Below are 22,380 nucleotides of genomic sequence, written 5' to 3'. Positions count from 1 at the left end.
GTATATCAACTTTCTTTCCTTTGACAACCACCCTGCCACAAGCCTCCTTTATCTTATGCTTAAACTCTTCCAATAATCTGATGATTGGTCTCCCTGATTCAGGTCTCCTCATTTCATTCCATCCTCCCTCCACTCAGCTGTCACATTATATTTCCTGATCACATCATTATCCTATTCATTAAATTTTATTGACTTCCTATTACCTCCAGGATCAAATATAAAAACACTTTTGAAACCCTTCAGAAATCTGGTCCCCTTTTTTCTTTCTGGTCTTATTTTTAAAAATTAAATGCATTATTGGGAGGAGAAATACAGTAGAGCTTTATAGATAGTGCAAAGGAATATTTCTTAAAATGGATAGTTCAAAAACCCTTGAGGATGGGAAATATTTTCAATTTAGTTTAAGAGGCAACAAGATATAAGGAAAAGAACAATGAATTCAGAATGACAAAATTTGTTTAGATTATGTTTCTGCTACTTAGTAGCTATGGGACCTTGAAAAAGTCATCTCAGCTCTCAAATGCCTAATTTGTACAATGATGGGATTGTACTAGAGGATCTCTAAGGACCCAGACATATCTAAATCTTCTGATTGCTGGACAGCAAGAAATCCAGCCTACTGTATTTGTTGTAGTTCAGGATCCTAATGCAAGAGTAGAATCCAACAAATGTTTATTAAGTGTCTATAACACAAAAGGTCTTTGCACTTAGTACCGACAAAGCCTAGAAATTTATCAAACAGGCATTTAATTTTCACAAAAAAGAGTCTTTGTACAGTTTGGATTTTTTAATAAATAAAAGTATAAAAGTTAGTGTATAAGGTGACTGAAAATATTTTTTTTAAAAAGTGAGCAGAGATCAGAAATTTCAGGTGAAAGGATAGCTGGCAAAGAAAATTTTCTGAAAATTGGAAGGGTAGCTTCGGTGAGATCAGAAAAGCCCAAAGAGAAAGCCTGATCAGTGAAAAATAAATGAAAAATTAAGCCATCAGAAAGAACTCTGAGGGAGTGATAATAAGGCTGACACACTGAATGAACTCTTTTCCTTGGTTTTTAATGAGAAGAGAGGTTGCCAGACAAGTGAATTGGACAAGTTGCTACTAGATAAAATAGTGGTTATTTTCCAGAGTTTTCTTAGCCAAATTGACAAGAGTAATGTTGATAAATCACTGAGCCCTACAGCATTTACCTAAAAATTTCAAAGGAATTCAAGGATGAAAAAGTGGGCAGGGCAGTCTCTTGATTCAGATACATTACAACTCTCCAGTAAACCTTCAGACCAGTTGTTTATAAGACAAAGCAGTGACTAGTTTTAAAGTGGTTAAGTATGTAGGAAGGAAGGAAAAGCAGTTTTATTATGTAGCAGATATTGTGCTTTATAAATATTATCCTATTTTATCCTCATAAAAATCCTGATGAGCAAACTGAGGCAAAGAAAGGTTAAATGACTTCCCCATCTAATAATGTCTGAGAACATATTTGAACTTAGATCTTTGTGACTCAAGGCCCAACTCTCTTATCTATTGTGTCATCTATATACTCACTAATTTGTTGGGTTTTCTGCTTTACATCTGCATATTGAAATAATATCCTCACAGAGTAATTGACAATAATTGAAACCCAATAGCCTTTGTCACTGAAGAAGAGTCTGGGAGTTATTGTCATTTCTTCCTTAAGGATGTTGTCTCATTGTATAGTGTAGCCAAAAAGACCAATAAAAGACCAGTAGGGCTCTTCAAGAAGGAGCATCAGGAAATGATAACCTACTTTTTATAAAGCATTTTCTTTTTTCTGTAATATATATGTGTCTATTTATTTATTTATAACACTTTTCTTAACTACTGTTTGCAATCCTAACATTGAAACTCAAGAAAAATCATGGTGAGACTAGAGAAGGTCTAGAGAAGGCAACTTAATGTGATTGGAGAAATAGGTATTGGCAGAAATCTATTGAGAATATAGAGCATGAAATAATATGAAAGGGCAAAGACTGAGAGGAGATGTGAAAAAGACTTATAAAATAAACAAACAAATAAATGGAGTAGTTTACCTATTAGTTCATTTAAGCTCCAGAAAAGAAGACCCTTTGAAAATGAAACAAGTCAAGATAAATAAATCATCTACTCACTTAACTTCTGGAAATAAATACCTTCAGTTGTATTAAACAATGGGTTAGATAATTTTATGAATGACAAATCTGTAAATTAAAAGACTAGGATGTATAAAAGCTTTAAGGTTGCTGTCAAGTGAGGTAATAGCCACAGCCTCCCTTTAGGTGGTATTTATGACCAGTTTGGCAAAATATTTCAGATTTTCTATGAAAAGCCTTATAGTCTTAATCCTAATTTTCCATATTCCACTCTTATACCAGAAATCCCAATGACTCCAATTCTAGAAAATACATTTTCCAAACAAAATTTGAGATATTTTCACTAGTTTAGAAAAATTTTAAATCATAGTTATAACACCTTGTAATTAAAAAAATTCGAATGTCTTTTAATGTAAATACTAACTTTAAGCCAGAGTGCTCAACTTTTTCATGTCACTAAATCCTTTAGTAAAGTGATAAAAGTTAGAGAATCCTCAGACTGTTTTTAAGTACACAAAATAAGTAGGATAACAAAGGAAACTATATCGATAATTATCAAAACACTTTAGAAATGAATTCAGTTTAAGAACCTCTGATAAATGTATCATCTTCTTATCTCTCTGTATTTGAGATTAACATAGCACAAAAGGAATTTTATTTTTGCCTTTATTTGCAGAATTCAACTTATTAGAAATTATGTCATAGCTTACATGTCATTGCTAAACATGTTAGAGGCAGCATGATTACTGAATTTGATGGGGGGAAGGAAGACTGAAGTTCAGAATTGGTGATACCGATTAAAGTTTTATAAATGCTGACAAGTCTTAAATTTGATTTCCTTATTTTTCATATGGTAATATTAGTGTCACACTAGATTCGTTCATAAGTTGATATAAGGATCAAATGAAACGTATATAAAGTTGACATTAAATAAATATAACTGTGTATTCAATATGAAATGATTTCACCTAGATCGTAAGTTCCCTTAGGGTAGTAACCATGCCTTATTTTTTTTTTATCTCAGTAATAGCCGGCACAGTGCTTTATACATCATAGAGATTTAAATGTTTATTGAATAAATGAATGTGATGCTGAATTTTCATTTAAAAAAATCTATTTCCAAAGCTAGCTTATGAAAGTCCATTTTTAAAACAGGTGTCCATCTACCAGACATTCTAGTAACGAAGATGTACATGAAGAACTTTCTTTGGGCTTCTTTACCTAATTCATGTCTAGTTCATAATTAAGGTTCCCTCCAGTAATGAGGAAAATTAAATGAAACTAGTCTCTTCCATGTACCATCTTTTAAAGCTGAGAGATTCCATATTTCCCCTAAGACCAGCTGAAGCAGCTGCATGGTTCCCCCCCCCATTCATATCAAGGGGTCCTATGATCTAAGAGCTAGCAGTACTTTGTGGGGAGCCTTCTTTGAAGCCACAATGGTTGCTTACAGGTGGTTTTCCTTTTTTTGGGGGGGGAGCTGAAGGAAGCTGCAGTTCATCCATTGGGCCACTTGGTGGTGTATTTTGACATCTCTTGCTTTCAAAGCAAAAAAAAAAAACCAAAAAAAAAAAACGAGTTTTTAGCCCAAGTAATTTCACTGCTCCTGTAGAAACAATACTTTTTTTGCAACTTTTATTTTTGGGATTGTACGTAAGTAGCAAGGGATTATTTGAACAGAGGGAGGAAAGAGGGGATTTTTTTTTTTAAACCACACCAAATTTCCCCAAACTTCTGCATAACAGTGATTGTTTTGGTGAAATATTTATTTTCCAGAAGGGGATTTCATATTCCAGTCACAAAGTTTTGGTTGCTTATTTTTTTGATTTGGAATTTTTTTCTTAATGAATGATAACAATGAGATAACTTTCATTCCATGGAATCAAATCATTTCCTATTTACCAGATAGAAGATTAATTTCCATTTTTAATAAAATTTCAAAGCCCAGCTGATGCATGAATGAAACTGCTTGGTTTTGAAGCAGATGGATTTTTTCCTTTTAAATCTCGGTTCTCCACCACAAATATATCAACATTTCAGAGGTTTCCAGAAATGTTTGATTCATCTCTGTTCCAGCCTCTGAAATTACACAATATGTTCCTCAAAGTCTGGGTAATCACTAAGGAAAGAAATGTTTTATTTATAAAAATTTTATGCTGTGTTTTTACAATGTAACTTAGTTCATTAAGCAGCTGCCACCTTATCTGAATTATACTCATTTTAAACATTCTAGGCTCTGGTTATCCTCACACACACACACACACACACACACTATTGTAAATGTGACCAGATTATAAGGTCTATAAAGTGTATATATATATATATATATATATATATATATATATATATATATATATGAGAAATCCCATTTGTAGTGGCTTCCATTTAAAGCAATATATACCTTATGAAACCCTTCTTTAAATGTGCCACCCTCTCTGCCCAATTTACCAGGTTCCAATGCTGATATAAGATTATCTCCCTAATACTTCCTCTGCTCAAGACTTTATTTTAATAGTATTTATTTATTTATTTAATGGTACTATGATCTGTTGGCCTAAAAACTGAACTTGGATTTGAGAGATCTGGTTTCTAGTTCTTTATTCTCCAAAGGCTAGTATTTGACCTTGGGTCAATTCACTTAGCCTTATTTTGTTTCTGTTTTTTTCATTTGACCAAGTGGGACATGGTCTTACTTTTCCTTTCAAGAAATACAGAGACTTCATTAAATATGTCTGTCTTGAAGGTTTTGTTTGGGGTTGGGTTTTTTTTTTTAGGTTTTTTAGGTTTTTAGGGATTAAGTGGCTTGCCCAATGCCACACAGCTAGGTAATTATTAAGTGTCTGAGGCCAGATTTGAATTCAGGTACTTCTGACTCCAGGGCTGGTGCTCTATCTACTGCACCACCTAACCACCCCCTTGTTTGGGGTTTTTTAACAGGTGAGAAAAGATGCCATGAAAGGACAAGACATTAATTTCCTTTAAAGCAATTGATTTTATTTTGAATGGGGGAAAAAAATCTCAGTTTTGATAGATAGTATAAGACTATAATTTTTATTTATTCTGTCTCTGAATTTGATGACAAATGACATTTAGTGACAGAAAAAGTTAAGGTTGTTAACTCCAACTGAACATTAAAACTGAAACAATAAAAGCCTATAAAAATAAGCCTTCCCATTTTGTGACTTTGTAAAAAACATCTATCAATCTAGTGCATTGCTGATAGACTACTTATACCAAGGGATAGTCTCTGCATACGCTATACACTTATTTATAAGGAATCTTTTTTTTTTCTTTTAGGTCCCCTATTGCCCATTCATACCAACTGAAATTCATTTAGCACCAGTTGGATGACTCTTTTAAAGGTTACATTTTTCTACAAATCCTTGTTCTGCAATGGTCGAATTATTTGAAAAAGTAATTTTAGTTTCCCTACCTATAAATATATTAGCATCAAGGTCTTACAGAAATATTTTATAAGTCTAGACCTAAATTGAGGAATGTAAAATTAAACTAGTGTTTACTGGTTTGTGCATTATTGTTTGATTGTTTTATCCCCATTAGATGGTAAATTCTTGAGATCTGGACAGTTAACGGGTTCACCTTTTGCCTTTCTTTGTATCCTTAGCAAAATATTTAGCCCATAGTAGACAATTAATAAATGCTATTTATTTGGGTTTTGGTTTTTGTTTGTTTTGCCAAAAACCCTAGAGTGGTTTTGCCATTTCCTTTTATAGTTCATTTTAAAAATGAGGAAATGAGACAAATAGGGTTAAATGACACAGCTAGGACATGTCTGGGGCTAAATTTGAACTCGGGAGTTTTCCTGACTCCAGGCCTGCTACACTATCCAATTTGTCACCATAGGTTCTTCAAAAAGTTATTTTCTTAATGGGGTGGCTAGGTGGCGTAGTGGATAGAGCACTGGCCTTGGAGGCAGGAGTACCTGGGTTCAAAAATCCAACCTCAGACACTTAATAATTACCTAGCTGTGTGGCCTTGGGCAAGCCCCTTAACCCCATTACCTTGGAAAATCTTTTTAAAAAAAGTTATTTTCTTAAGTTGCTGTGGAAGAGTTATTATAGATTTGTCCGGTAGATAAACTCTAAATAGTTGGTAACTTTGATTCTCACTTGGAAAAGGCCTAATTTCTTATACTAGTTTACTCCTATGCTAAAAAGGATTACACAAGAGGATGAAGCACTACTGATCATCAGCATGGTAGGAAGGTTCACAAAGCCATCACCTGCCCATTCACTTGGAATGTGTTTAAAACTGAGTTGGAGAGCTGCACAGATGGAAGAGCTAATTTTATGGTCTGAATGATTTATTGGATGAAAGGCTGTGATACGGGGCATAGAGTGAGAGGGAATAGAGCTAGAAGATACCTCAGAGTCCATCTTATCTGACTGCTTATTTTGCAGATGAAGAAACTGAAGCCCCAAGGAGATTGTGACTTACCCAAAGCCTTATATGTATTAGGTTTCAGTAGTCTGTGAGAAGATCTGGGTGCATACAAGTTCCTGAAAATTTATTAGTTTGTGGATATGTGTAGCTGTGGATCCCCAGATGTTTTGTGAATATTTCCAGGTATAGATCACTCAGGTGGGAGGGTTGCCACCATGGCCTTGACCTAAGGAGCACAGGTAAAATAGAGGGCTTATGGAGTATGCCGAATCCCTTACCACCTCACCTCCCTTTATCCAGCCATGAGTAAAATTCTAATGCTTCCCACAGAGCAATTCCATTTGGATAATGCTGAAAGAAACTTGACAGATAATAAATCTAAATTATATAATTCTGAACCCTCAGTAGTAGTCTCCATATGGGAAGACAGAGAAGAAGATAGATATGGGTTCTTACAGCCCCATAACCAGAAAACTGCCCATAACACTAACTACCAAAAAAGAGTTGCATAAATTGTTTTTTCTACATAGAATAACTCCAGAACTATTTATATCCCCAAATTGGCATGTCCCACTGCTTGTACAACGACTGGAGGTTTGACTGAACACCATTTGGGAAAGGACACTGTCTATCCATCATGAAGGAGGAGTATCATCATCTGAAATGAAAAGAAACTAGGAAATGTAGAGTTAAGACTGGAATAGTTTGTGAAGTACCTATTATCCAGCTGTCTCAGAGATCTCCAGGACTTATCTCACACATTTTTAAACCTAAGCATAACAGGGTGGATAAGGGATAGAATTCCAGTTCGAAAAATTTTTTTTTTGTATTTGTTTTTGTTTAGTGAAGCCAAAAGTCTTAATGTTATTTAATGGACTTAAAGCAGATGACAACTGACAAGGGGCCTAAGAGCTCCACAAAAGCATTTATGGTCATGGAAAAATACACGCATACATATAAACATACACACTTTGAATACATAGCTATATATTATAAAAGTTTCTGACCTCTTCCCTACTCCTCCCTGCCCCCCTAACCAAAACAGTTTAAAGCAAGAAAAAAACTAACTTGATATGCAAGTTCAATATTTATGCCAAATACCAAAAGAAAAGATGTTTGGCACAGAACACTGAAAAGGCACCAACAAACCACTGGATTTTTAAAGTTTAACACTCTCAAGACCTTGAATTTCCATACTTCATTTTTTAAAATGGCTCCCTGAGGTGGAAATCCAGTTTCAACTATGGATGAAATTTAAATTCACATTTATAACCACTTTGAATGCAGAAGGTTTACATCATGCGAACTATGATAAGTGCTTAATTATAGCAACATCATTATTTTTTAAAATGAACATACAGAACCTGGGTTTCAAGCACATTCTCCACGTAGGTTTTTCCACATTTTTGGATGCTATCTCAACATTCATCATTTATGGGAAATGGTATTAAAACTGTACCATATTGTAGTTTAAAATTTCAATTCATTGCTTCCTGGAAGAGATTTTAGTGTGTCATATAAAAGAGTAATAAAATCCCTATCCCTATCCTATCCCTTCTATCTTCATTCCCCCTCTCCCTGACCCCCCCCCCCCAAAAATGGCTAGTTTCATTTAGGAAAGTTTGGTTCTTTCAAGCAGTCTTTGAGCTAACAACCTGCTTAGAGAGACCTCTTTCATATACATTCCAGCACAAGTCATCTTTGCTTATATGATTAAAAAAAATCTGATTGAACCAGGGTGAGCCTTTCATTTAAGAAGCACTAAAGCCTGGGGTGTTTTTAATGTTTTAATCTCTGTTTAAGAGGTTTCTGTTACTAGAAGAAAATTGATAACATTTTTACCCCAGCAAACTGCCAGCAAACTGGCTCTGTTCTAATCCCGAGTTTATTGTGATTTATATTCTCTGTGGCAATGTGCTGTAACCTCAGAGTGATACCACTGTGGTGTAGATTGACTGCATTCCAAATGCTGGAATCACATACATAATGTTTTTACTTTTAAATAATATTCAGACACCAGAATAAATACCATATGTGCGCCGAAGCCGATTACAATGGAACCTTGTCGTTTCTTGTGAGGGAGAACATTCTGTATTTCTCAGTCATGTTTGAAATAAGTATGCAAAAGATAAATACATACATTGACAGGATTTTGAGATGGGTTAGGTAATTGCATCACTTAGAATATAGCTGCAATGACTTGAAACAGTCTTTGAAACTGAAAATCGGGCTTCACGCGTCATCCTCACTCCCCACTAGTCACATACAAGAGCACAGGGAAGGGAGAATTGGAGTTTGATTGCATTCTAAGTCTTGTGTTCTAAATCGACAGGGTATTGTAGTGAAAAGACATCTGCAGTGGAAAAAAATCACCTCAGTGAATGCTGTTCATAGGAACAGTGAGACTAACATGCTTGATGACATTGCAACAGTGAGAATAACATCCATGATAATGGAAAAGGATGGATTGATTGGAAAGTCATAATTCAGTCTCAGGGTCTAATGTTATCATAAGTCACAAGAGCATAATTCAGGTGGCCTGACATCACCAAAATGCAGATAATCAATCAATCTCTTCCTCTCTTGATCCATTATTTTTCAGATGATTTTTGAAGATTTAAAAGTTTCATAAGCTCAAAAAAATTCCCCCTCCCAGTCCTGCATTTTTGAGTTCTTTTTTCCTTTAAATACATCCTGGTTGAAAATTTATTCCACTTGGACATATTTAGAAAAAAAGCTATGTTAAAATACCTTTCATATTTTTACATTTGTAACATGTTCCAAATGAATCAATTTAGATTTATGTCCTTGTAGCGCTTTACTACCAATTGAATTCTTGGGTCAGCGCTCATAACATTTTTTGAATATTTCACAGATGATGGGTCAGGTCATTATTATTGATGGTTTCCCCTCCCCCCAACCCCAGTTTGAGCGATACACCCACAACTTGAACTGTGAGATTAATGCCTGAGTAATAGATCATAATCATCATTGCCCACTTATCTGCTCTAGGGATCAGAGTTCCCATAGGTCCAACATTGTTTGCAGGAGTTCTCCAAAGTCTGAAAATGCCCCAAAGTCCTTCTTGAAATTGTGAAGTAGGAAAGTGAATGTTGAGTCTATAATAAGTTTTTTGTTTCTTTTCAGCTTTTAGGATGATCCCTTATCCCTTGGAAAAAGGGCATCTTTTTTACCCTTATCCAATCTGTACAGAAACAGCAGACAGGGAGCTGCTTCCATGTAAGTTTTATCTGAATTCTATACCAAGTTGATGGCATTCACTGACAAGGGCAGATGGGAGAGTGGGGTGATAGAAATTTAATATTTCCATTAACCATTTTTATTCTTTTAATTCAATTGTATTCAAATGGGTTAGTTGAATAGATGGATTTGCTGAATAATTGGTTAGTGGTTTCACCAAATCTCTCCAAATTCTTCAAAGGATAAAACCCCAAGGAAAATATAAATTCGAGCAAAAATATTTGCCATTTATTGAGTGCCCAGAATATCTTAGGTACTTCTGGTTTGGGATAAATTGCAGGTAAGAATGAGAAAGGATCATCAATGGAAACAGCAGAAGGTTAAAAAGTATATTCTTTCATGTATAATGGTATTTTGAGGGACTTTTATTTTGAAGAGAAAGCGATGACTTGGGGAGGGTTTTGCTTATGGATGAGTAATAGGTGGGAGAGTGGGGAGAAAAGGAAAATTGAGGTAGGGGAAGCTTTCTTTGGTGATGCAATCCTCTTGGTTTGGAGGGATTTCCCATGTGCCTCAGATTGATTGACTAATTGATTTAACATTTATTGAGAACCTTTACAGTCTCATCAGCGTAAGGAAACAAACAAGACAGATAATGCCCTCAAGGACTTTATAGGCAAACAATCTAGTGACCCATACCACATGTGGAAAGTATTATTTATGAATTTAGTGTATTACAACATTATTTTGACAATTTGGGCTAAATAATTGTTATCAAATCAGTTTTGGGTAAACTGTGTACAAGTATCACTTCCAGGCTTTTTATTAGGACATTTTGTTAGGACATTTTTTCTTTCTCAGATAATAAGCTTCAAACCTTGGCTAAGTTCTCTCTCTCCCCCACCCTTTATAATCTCTCCAATTATAGCAATATCTCATAGATATAATGCAAAAATGCTTCATACTAAAAATACTATAACAGTGGAGGGTGGAGTGTGTAGCAAATTTTCAGATGATTGAACCAGTCATAAATCACCAAGTTGTGGGGTTTAGGTTCAGAACTAATTGCTGTCATCATATATGGAAGTAGCAGGAGGTTCCTTATTCATTTCCTTACTTACCAGACCTAATTAAAAATTCCTTATTCTTTTAAAAAGAAATTAGTAGTTGTTAGCTTTCTTTTTTTAGTGCAAAAATGACAGTACTTGAGAATGACCATAATGAGCTAAGACTTTAAACCTTATATTCTCCTTTCCCTGCAGTTTGAAAGTAGGGAAAATAATATTTTTTTAGAAAAATTACAGCAAAATAGTTATTTAATGTCTGAACTAAGTGTTACTTTTGCCTTCTTGTAGAATTATAATCTAGTCAGATCAAGGCTAATGTTTCTGAAAGGAATCCCTAAAAGGGTGATAATTTATAAACTCAAAAATAAAGTCTTTCCCACATTGTATAAGTGAATGAGATTATTTGAATCTCGCCTCCTGAAAAAAAAAATGTTATTTTTTTTTGAGATGGAAGAATGGTGGGTTTTATTTTAAGTAATGATCATCGTATTAGCTATTAAAAAGTCAATACATTAATCCCCAAAGAAAAACATAGATATAATATATGAATTAGGCCTCCCTTTCACTCTAGTCTCTAGCTTACTGCTTATTATTCATTGGCTGTTGAGGAAAAAATCTTTACGGTTTCAATTTACAGTGACAAATTATAGTCAAATTGTCTTTCCACTTCTGATAGTGCCTCATCATTAACACTGAGGTCAAGGTCTCTATCCTACTCTCTCTACTCACCCAGAAAGAAAAAAGGAAGACATGTGGGCACCATAGCATAGAACCCCCTGGTAGAAACCAGTATCCTCTCCTTGGCCCAAAGTAATAGTTTTGGGTTGATCATTGGGCCACATCATCTGAGCCCACAGCTGTATTGAGCTGGGTTCACCTAGACACAAGCTGGGATGCTTCCAGACCCAGAAAGTCTGGATATGAAAATTGCTTTGGATTCATCTGATTACCCCCAGGACTCCAAGGCATCCTCAGTAAACACAATACATGAAAAACAGCTTATAATTTTGCTCATAGATTTGAAGCTTAATATCTGAGAGAGATTCTCCAGGGTACCAGTAGCCAGATTTTTTAGTGGAGGGAAGGAACTTTTGTCATATAAAATAACAACAGCAGTTCCTTCTGTCAACCTGCTATGTTCAGCAATCATCATATTCTTTAAAAGTCTTCTTAACCTAACACCAAGTAAAATGAGCATTTCCAGTTATTTTTTTTTAAATAACAACCTTCTGGTTGTTACCATTATTTGCTTCTTCACATCAGCTCTTTTTTGTATACAGGTTGTTTATTCCCCTCGCCACCCCTGAAGTCAGGGATGATTTTATTTTTATCTTTCTATTCTTAACCTTCAACAAAGTATTTTGAATATGGCAATCACTCAAAGCAGGGTAAGGAAGTAGTATCAGGATGCCTTAAATAAGGATTGTTGAGTCCCACAAAGAATTAGCACAAATCACTACACACACACTCAGAACTGAAGGAACCTCAGCTGTGAGCGTGAACACATCACTTAAAATCAATTTCCCCATGCACAAACACTAGTAAAAAGGTACCATGACCAGCCAGGACTACACGAAAAAGAATGAGACCAAGGCAGGACTAGAACAAGTATTTGATTAGAAGTTTATTTGCCCAAGGTTCACCATTTTGTATCGCAACAGAGATGTAGAGCTAGACAGGACCCCAAGCCTTTTCATTTTACTGATGAGGAAACTGAGGCACAAGTCAGATGACATGGCCCATGGTCAACCAGGTAGAAAACCGAAGCGGTGTTGGGCTTCCTCTCTACCAGACCATGTCACCTGCCCACGGTTTAGAAGTCTTCTACAAGTTATTTCATGGCAATACTAACTGTTCCATCGGTGTCTTCCCCGCAGCTTTCCACGAAGTATCAGTTTACCCAAAGAAGGAGCTTCCTTTCTTTATTCTCTTCACCGCTGGATTATGTTCCTTCACAGCCATGTTGGCCCTCCTGACGCATCAGTTCCCAGAGCTTATGGGGGTCTTCGCAAAAGCTGTGAGTACTCTTCAGTATGGAGCCCTCAGGGAGAGCGAGAGCAAAGCCAAAGTGACCCCGAGGGGAAGCCCGCAAGACCCTGCATTTTAGAAATGGAGATGGCCCTGACCTAGCCACTGCCGACTGTTGAGCAAGCGCCTGGATTTTCCTTAGTAGCAGAGAAGTCTAAGCATTGAACGTCACTTGTCAAAAGCTTAGGGAATCTGCAATTGATAAATTCCATTTTGTTTATCTTATTTGAATTATATGGCATATTTCTAAGCTTAGGATATTGTAGCTTTTCCCATTCAGTAAATGGAATCTGTATTTTTGAAGTTAATCTAATGAAGACAAATTAAAAATAAAAAGCTATAAATCTTTGGCTCGTTTGAGGAAATGAATTGAAGGGAAGTGCAGAGTTGGACCATCCACTCATGGGTTCACATGCAAGCCAGGCTATTATTGAGCTGGTAAGGCCATTCACAGGGGAAAGGCACTGCCAATAAGTCACTTAGTGACCTGGGCAATTTCTAGAGACAGCACCAAAACACATCAGTGGCTGTCCTTATAGAAAATGCTTTTCACTAAGTCATCTGATCATCTTAGACAACATGGGCTGGAAGAAGCGGTTTGCAGATTTGTACACAGATGATTATCAAGCAAAAGAAATAATAAGAAAACACATTGCCAGGGGGTTTGGGTTTCTCTGGCTCTCCCTTTAAATTTTAAGATAGACAAGGTTTAAAAAAAGTTGGGGGAGAGGGAGGAGGATTTCTAACTTTAGTGGGCTGTTTTGTTTTATTTTTGAAATCAGCCTGGTTAGCAGTTTGAATGGGGGTGGAGGGGTGGTTAGGAATGGGAGATGTGAGGGTGGTACAGTTCATTTTAGCTGCATTCATTGTGTTGGTTCTTATTTTAAAAAAAAAACAGTATTCCAATCAAATGTCCCTGCCCCCATTGATAATTGACATCGTAAAATCTTGAAGCTGGAATGGATCTTTGAGGTCATTTAATACAATCCCTTGACCAATACAAGAATCCCTTCTATATATCTGACAAATTGACCACTGCATTTAGAAAGTTGCCTAACATACCTAGGTTTTTTCAAAATCTATTTCCCTCATATTTCCACCCATTTGTCCTCCTGCCCCATGAAGTAGCACAGAAGTCTTTTCTCTTTCATATAACAATCTTCAGATATTTGAAGACAGCTGTCATTCCTCTCTCTTCTCTTTTCCAAACAAAAATGTCCCCAAAGCCTTCAACTGTTTCTCATATGACATGCTTTATAAATCCTTCACACCCCTCTAAACACCCTCCAGTTTATTTATGTCCAATCACCTACCAATACTTCCTTCCAATTTCAGCAGAGCCGCTGACAAGTTGCTTAAATTCTAGGAAAATAAAAATCCAATTTGTAAAAGTTAAAATCAGGATATATTTGCCTCACCATAGATCATCCTCATTGGGTTCAGGACTGAAAAGTTCTTAGCTGTCATCCAGTCCACTATTCTCATTTTGCAGTTGAAGAAACTGAGACCTGGATAAGTTAAAAGACTTGTCCAAGAACATAAAGTGACAAAGCTGTGATTCTAACCCAAGACCTTTGACTCAAATCTAGCATCACAAATTAATTCACTACTATCAGTAACCTCTTTTTGTATACTCTCCTCTCCATCCCCAATCCCCACATATCAAAAAAATTTTTCAAAAAAAGGTCTTCAGATCTATGTTATTCATTAAGATAAAGATTTCACAAATACCTTGATTTAGTGTGAGTTGCAACTTGAGGCACATCATAGATGTCTGGATATGATGCAAACCGGCCTCTCCTGTTCAAAACTGTTGAACTTTATTCTATTACCCATGAAAAAGCTTAACTTCACACTCTCGTCCTGTTATCTGTTCTGGTTGAGGTAAGAGGGGGAAAGCTGGAGACCCAATAGTGTGCTTACTAGGAGGAAAACCACCTACCATATCTTGAATACACAGCTATCTAGTGTCTTGGAGTGCTATAGCCATTATAGGCTCCATTACCAAATTCCATCTCTCCTTTTTCAACTTTCAGGAGCCTTGATTTTATGTCTAGATAAATGAAATGATATATTTTTATGAAATATAAATTAGATTGTAAGCTCCTTGATGGCAGGGACTGTGTCTTATTTCATCATTGTATCCTCAGTATCTAGCAGAGTTTCTTGTGCATAGTAGATGCTTAATAAATGAATTGAATTGGGTTGAGTTGAATTTAGGGTTCTGTGCTAATACTTCTACATGGGTCACAGTTTGTTCAACTATGTAGGATTGGGAATGATTGTTGTTTGTTGTTGTTTTATGTTAGCCCCCACACTAATCCAGAGGGTCACATTCATCTTACCTTTCATGAAGGTTTAGCAGATTCCAAAATGTAAGAAGGGACTTCATGGAAAAACTGAAGATGGATGGCCTGGATGAGAGAAGCACAATCTCCCTTTGGTTCCCCACCCTGCCCCCAATGTCTTCTTCACATTCATCACCCCTGTCACCTCACCCAGGCTCCTCAGACACTCCCCACAGGTTATCACTGCTGCCCTGTGGACTGTTTGCAACCATTTTCAGCTTGTGAAAATGATTTTCTCAGTTCAGACATAGATAATGCTTTGGGGATAATGTCATTTTGTAAGTGCAAATGAGATTGAACTAATATGCCACCCCCATGAGATGTAGTGAACTTAAGAAATGTTCAATGTGTTTATATGTTTTTCCATCCACAAGCACATCAGTCCATTGACATTAGAAAAACTCAAAGAAGCATGTATTGTTTTTGTGAAATAGTAAAATGAAAGACATTTATTTAGCTGCTTTAAAGGGCTGAGAAGGGGAAGAGGTGATCCACCCCTGTGACTTAAAACTCGCTCTTTGTGTGTTTGGTTACAAAGATAAGGGTCCTCATCTAAATAAGTTATCATTCCAGGCCCAATCTCCCATAGAATGTGGGAAGGTCAGCATGCTGACCCTCTTGGCTTTCAAGTGTCCTGTCTCTGCTTCTTCTGTTCTCTGTCCTGAGACTGAACACTGCCTTCCACCCCCTACCCCTAGCCCTAGCCCCTTCTTCAGACCTAGGCCAGGGACTCTTTGAAGTCAGCTATTGATTACAGAGAAATGTCAATTGTTGGATTGCTATAGGGCACCTGGAACATATTCAGATAAGCGAGGGCGTTTCAAATGTTAATGATGCACATTGGGAGCCATGACCTTCTTGGAGATAATGGAATTTCAGGGAAATGAGACTCAGGCGATTGAAGTGTCACTCTTCCTTTCTTTATTATTATTACAGTTGCTTTTTCTCACCATGATATGCTGTTTTAATTGTTGCGAGTTTGAGTTTGAGACTTGGTAAATTTGTCTCTGCCGTCTGAACAGAAATTTTTGCATGTTGAGATAGATGAGCTGTTAACCGTGCTCCGGGTGATCTTAACTCTGTAGGAAACTTTTCTTTCCAAGACTTTAAATGAAGCTGCTGTTCTCCTTTGCTAATTGTGTCTAGAAGTAATGATTGAGGGTAAAACACTAGCATATTCACAGACCCAGCATTAGTGGAATGGCATTTTGAAGTTAAACCTGGGTTTCATTCACTAATCACTGGCTCCTCATCCTTGACTTTGGGGCAAAGAATCTCTCTGATCTCTCCTTAGTCCTACTTTTTCTTATTGGTAAAATGCAGAATTTAAATTGTAAGGATACTCTAGATACTTCTAGATTCTAAATATTATATTTCATGCTAGTCTGTCCTTTAAGGAGGACTCCAAGGATAGGGAAAATCATTTCTTCCTGAGGAAATTTTTAGTCTCATCTTTCTGTCACCTGATGGTAGTCCCATAAACCATATTTTGATGTATAAATACTGTGATAACTTTCATTGAAACTCATCGGCCTAACAATAGTATACTGAGTTCAAAAATTAGTAATTCTCAGGAATCCCTTAGCATCTCTAATAAGTACAACCAGCCTCTGCCTTCAAAAGCTCCACTGAGAAATCAATCACCACTTCCCAAAACAGTTCATTCCATTTGGAGACATTTTTCATCATTGGAAAGCTTATTCTTCCATCTAGATCTGACCTCTAGAGAAAAGGTCCAAGCAGAGCAAGTACAATTCTCCTTTCACATGTCATTATATCAGGTCTTTGAAGACTGCTATCCCATCTACCTCAAATCTTTTCTTCTTTGGATTCAGCCATCCCCAGCTTCATCAGTTCTTCTACAGGTGGCATGTTCTTCAATCAATTTATCATCCTGGTTTCCCTAAGAAAGCACTACAATTTACCAATGCCCTTCCTGAATTATGGTGACCGGAACAGAAAGTCATATTCTTTAGTTGGTTTGGACTAGGATTTAGCTGAGTAGGAATATCACCTTTATCATTCTGGACACTGCAGTTCTCAGGATAATCTAGAATAGGGTTCATTTGGTTGTGTTGCACTGCTGGTTCATTCTGAATTCATAATCCACTAAAACTTCTACATCTTTTTCATATGCTCTCATCTACATATGTCTCCCCCCATACTGAATTGGATGTGTTTTTCTTAATTTAATTATAATTTTCTAATTTAGAACTTTTATTTGCTTTTTTTTTTAAAAAGGCTTATTGGCATGTTTTTGTTTTGTCATCATTGTCAATTAATTCTTTATGACTCTCTCCCTGAGTAGAACCCTTTCATGGAACAACTATGAGTAGTCAAATCAAGATATTAGCCAAGACTGTAAATATATGCCTAATTCTACATTTTAAGTCCACCTTTATGGTTAGAGATGAGAGACCTGCTTCACTACTAATCAGTTGTATGAAGTCATCATTCTCACTGCATTGATCAGAGTTTCACAGCCTTTTATTTGTTTACTTTAAATTATTTTGGACATAATGTGAATTGTTGGTCTGATTCGTGGTTTGCTCTGCAATAGAACATACTAGCATTCCCAATTTTTTCAGAATTTATCATAATCATTTTTATAGCTCAATATTCCATTGTATCCATATGCCATAATTTGATCAACCTGCTATTCAATCGGTGGAGACTTCATCTGTACTTTATATTTGTCCTAATTATATTTCAATTGCTTATATTTTGGGGATCCTGTCATCCATCATTTTATCTTTTGCTTCTCAGCTTTATATTATCTGTGTCTTCTTTTATGTAATTATAAAAATGATAAATATCACAGGACCAAGAACAAGTCCCTAGGGCACTTGAATCTTCCAACATTAATTGATTATTTTTTAGATCAAATCATCCAACCAGTTCCAAATCCACCTATCATCTTTTTGTCTTGTCCCCAAAGATAGCATATCAAGTTTTGTCAAACACTTCATTAAAATCGAAGTTTTTAAAAAAGTCTACAACATCTCTCTGATTTACCAGTTCAATAATGCAGTGAAGGTAGAAAAAAGAATTAAGTAAATCCAGCAATTAGTCTGCCTGGTTATTCTTTTTTTTTTTAGGTTTTTGCAAGGCAAATGGGGTTAAGTGGCTTGCCCAAGGCCACACAGCTAGGTAATTAGTAAGTGTCTGAGACCGGATTTGAACCCAGGGACTCCTGACTCCAAGGCCGGTGCTTTATCCACTATGCCACCTAGCCACCCCGATGCCTGGTTATTCTTGATGAAGCTAATGCTGGCTTTTAATAATACTTGCCTTTTTTTTTAGTTTTTGCAAGACGATGGGGTTAAGTGACATACCAAAGGTCACACAGCTAGGTATTGTTGAGTGTCTGAGGCTGGATTTGAACTCAGGTCCTCCCAACTCCAGGGTCAGTGCTGTATCCATGGTGCCAACTAGCTGCCCCCAAAACTTGCCTTTTTTAAAGTAAATGTTATCAATTTTACCTTCAATATTTTAGAGGATTTTAGGGCAAACAGATTTGATTGTAGTGCATAGACTCTACTCTCACCTTTAAAAAAAAATTAAAATATCAGCTTTCTTGCTTCCCATGATTTTTAAAGGCCAACAATAGCAATGAAACAATCATATCTACCAGTTTGTAGTGCTTTCAGATGTTGTTCTTCCGGGTTTGGTGATTTCCACTCATGTGAAACAGCCAGATCACTGCTATCAGTTCATCATTTAACTTTGTGTATCAAGATGATTACTGGAGGCCTTCCTCTGAATCTTACTATTTCATTAAAAACCAGGACAACACTCACTCTTCACCTCCCTCTGGTTACATATCCCTCCTACATCGCTTTGCCTTCTTATATATCATTGTTGATATGGTTATAGATCATGCCATTGATGTCATCTCTTCTGACACTTATCACATGTAAGTAACTTCTTTTGCTTTGATGTGACTACCCTTTAGATACCAAAAAAATCAACATTTCTACCCTTTATTTTCCCCAAGAGTAAATATTCCCTGTTGTTTAAACCAATTCCCCAATGACATGGTATCATCATCTTGTACACAAAAGTGGAATTTTATAGAAGTCCTTGGTAACTTGGTTTTCCAAATTTCTCCTTATTATATTCAATGGAATTAGAAGGATTGTCCTTCAGGATACAGCATTACTGCAGTGATGTGATTGTCAGACTCAGTGGGGTCTTCCCTGTGCTCACCATCCTCTGCCTGTCAGTATTAAAGTCCATCTCTTAAAATGACTCATGGTGTGGCCTCTCAGAATTTTGAGGATCAAGCACCCTAACAGCTCTTGGGAACCCAAGTTACTATTTGTGGTAAATAGCTAATTTCAATGTGTGTTGTAAAAAGACAAGAAAGGCACTTAAATGTTGAATTTCAGCAGAGTACATGACTATCAGAAGCCTCATATGTTCACTATGCTTTTCTGCTAAACCCTCAAAACTTGCAGACCCAAATAGAAATGAGCTAAATATATTTACCTAGGCTATCAAATGTTTTATTTAAATCTTATCATGTATTCTGCCCTGATTTGTTCTTCTCTATGTAGTTATGAGATGTTAATACTAAGTTATGGATAGAAGTAAGGAGGTAGAGGCAATTGTGGTATATATGGATGACTGGGCAAGCAACAGCATGGCTCCCCCCAAGAGACATAGGTTATATCTCTGACAAAGCTAAATACCACTATTTTTCCCTCTGTAGATTAGGTCTGATTTTCTGGCAGGTGTTGGTTTGGCAGATTAGAAACAGTTTAAAATAGAGTTGGTAGATCAAATCTAAAATATAATATGAACTTTCCTCTTTCAAACATAAATTCTTGATTTTATAACAAGAAAGACAAAAAAGTTTATTTTTTAAGGGGACATGGAGTTTATTAGTAAGGTGGAAGGGGACAAAAATGCACTTAATTGTTTGGTGTTTTGTTTTATTTTGTTTTCAATCCCATAATAGAGTGACCTCCACAAGAGCTCTCCAGAGCCATTCATCATAGAGTTTTGTGACCCTTAGATCTTTTTTAAAAATTTTTTTAGTTGACAGCTCAAAGGGACCTTAGAGGTCATCTATGCTAACCTTCTTATTTTACATGTTAGGAAACTGAGGCCAGAAAGATAAAGCAAGTTGTTCAGAAAGTAAGTGACAAAGCCAGCATTTGATCCCAAGTATTTCATTATGCTTTAGGATCAACTTTTGTTTTTGTTTTTCTTTCATCACATTTTAGAAACAAAATCTTTAATTATACAAAGGAAAAATACCATATATATCATGTGATAGCTATAAGTCTGTTCATTACAATAATAATAATAATGTTTGTCCTTCATTTTTTCATATATATATGTATGTGTATATATAAATATATATTTGGATTTTGCAAGGCAGTGGGCTTAAGTGACTTGCCCAAGGTCACACAGCTAGGTAATAATTAAGTGTCCAAGGCTGCATTTGAACTCCAGTCCTCTTGACTCCAGGGCCGGTGCTCTATCCACTGTGCCATCTAGCTGCCTCAATAGTTATATTCTTGCTGAAAAAATGTGGCCGGCTAAAGGCTTTAAGGATTTGAGCTAATGTAAAGGAATTCACTTAAAAGACCCTCTCTGACCCAGAAGAATTTAGGAACAAAGAAAGTTTATTTACATATTGCTGTGGTTAATGGTGACCCTTAGTTCTTGGCATGTGCTGCCTGCATGAGAAGGGTTCTGACCACTAGTCCGATCCAGGACCAGGTTCCTGTTGTCTGGGGACTGGCCTCACTCCATTCAGAAAGGCTCATTAGCAGAACGGTCAGAGTGGGATAAACCTTGCTCTCATACGTAGGCTTGCCATCTGCGTCAGAGGAGGGAATGTCCACATCCGTGAAATCCCAGAGCCTTGATGTATTCAGCAGAGTTCACTCCAGGCAGGGAGGATGCAGAAGGCCTGTTGTTAGTCCCAGCTACGACTGGCCAGGGGTCCTCAGGCCATTCACTTTGGATGCTAGCCCTGGCTGCCTCACAGACTTGTCAGAACTACAGAACAAGGGACACCCGGGGAACAGAGAGGGCCCTTGTCCATCCACCCAGCTGAGACAAAGTGTTGGAATGCAAGTTGTGCCCCCCCCAGACTTGGGCCAGATTTGTGGTCAGAGGGCCTGGGTTTGAATCCTGGCTCCACCAAGTAGGAGGCCTCTAATACTGACTATCTGGGAAACTCTGGGAGAGTTACTAAACTTGGATAAAGTATATACTGATTAGCGAGGTTCCTTCTTCCAGCTCTCCACCCCATGTTTTCTATTCCCTATAAATAAATTCTGCTTCTCTTGGGAGCTGCCCCGTCGCGAAGGCAGAGTACAGTGCAGGTTCAGATGTGTGTCGTCCTCTTGGGTGAGGTTTTGTCTTCTGACTCTCATGTCTCTCTGGTTTCTTTGCAGTTCCTCAGCACTTTGTTTGCCCCTTTAAATTTCGTCATGGAGAAGGTAGAAAGTATCCTGCCATCCAGTCTGTGGCACCAGCTGACAAGGATCTAAGGGACACACCCTCCCATCCCCGCCTCCCCTCACCTCTCTGTCCCCCCCATCCCCAGCATCGACCCGACTGCCATGATATCTTCCATGCCGACTCCTTGTTGACCGCGAGAAAGCATGATTTTTTTTAAAGGGAAGCCGTTCTAAGACTTTAAAAAAATTCTTCATGGATTGTCTGTTCTCATATTAAAAAAAAAGTTTTTGTTGTACAAAATACATGGATGTTCAGTTCTATTATATTTTGCCTTCAGAAAAGATAAAAAAAAAATCTCAAAAATAAACTTTTGTGTATTGCAGCAACCAATTGTTTCTTACTAAGTCTTCAAATGTCTTGTAGCTTTTGGTGTCAGAAGAACTTTGGCACCTCCATGGGAAAACAGCCCGTGTAGCTTCAGATTCTAAATGTAGCATCATTGGTAATAGAAGATAAGACCGCCTAACAATCTGTGGCCTAGAAAATTGAGCCATCACCTAAGTCAGGAACACATAGCCTTTTGTGTGTCATTAGACTACATTGCCACAGTTAATGAATCTCTTCTCTGAATAAAGTTTTTAAATTAATAAAATATACAAAGAAACTATGCTGAAACACAATTAACAATTTTTAAAAAATAGAAAATTTAGAATTTCTCTTATCTCAAAATTGACTGTCCTCATAGATATTGAGTGTGCCAGAAAGATGGAAGGAAATCATCACTGAGCATACACTTTTGAGGATATCTAGTGTGATTGTTT

General features: G+C 36.7%; 1 protein-coding gene across 3 annotated transcripts in view; it reads left to right on the top strand.

Moving 5' to 3' along the window:
• The window catches only part of ST7 (suppression of tumorigenicity 7), a 304,640-nt gene extending 282,468 nt beyond the window's left edge, over positions 1-22,172 (top strand). For 2 of the 3 annotated variants that reach the window (XM_074193849.1, XM_074193851.1), the window contains exons 13-15: positions 9,640-9,732; positions 12,638-12,777; positions 21,553-22,171. In XM_074193849.1, the coding sequence (XP_074049950.1) occupies positions 9,640-9,732; positions 12,638-12,777; positions 21,553-21,648 (329 nt within the window). In that variant the 3' untranslated portion in view covers positions 21,649-22,171. Of the gene's footprint in view, positions 1-9,639; positions 9,733-12,637; positions 12,778-21,552 lie in introns of all 3 variants that reach the window. The other variant, XM_074193850.1, reaches the window with a different exon arrangement.
• Positions 22,173-22,380: the final 208 nt, after the last annotated feature.

This window comes from Macrotis lagotis, chromosome 7 (genome assembly GCF_037893015.1).
Source record: "Macrotis lagotis isolate mMagLag1 chromosome 7, bilby.v1.9.chrom.fasta, whole genome shotgun sequence".
NCBI classification, from domain to species: Eukaryota; Metazoa; Chordata; class Mammalia; order Peramelemorphia; family Peramelidae; genus Macrotis; species Macrotis lagotis.
Note: the sequence above shows the minus strand (reverse complement) of the source record. Positions and strands in the feature narration are given on the sequence as shown.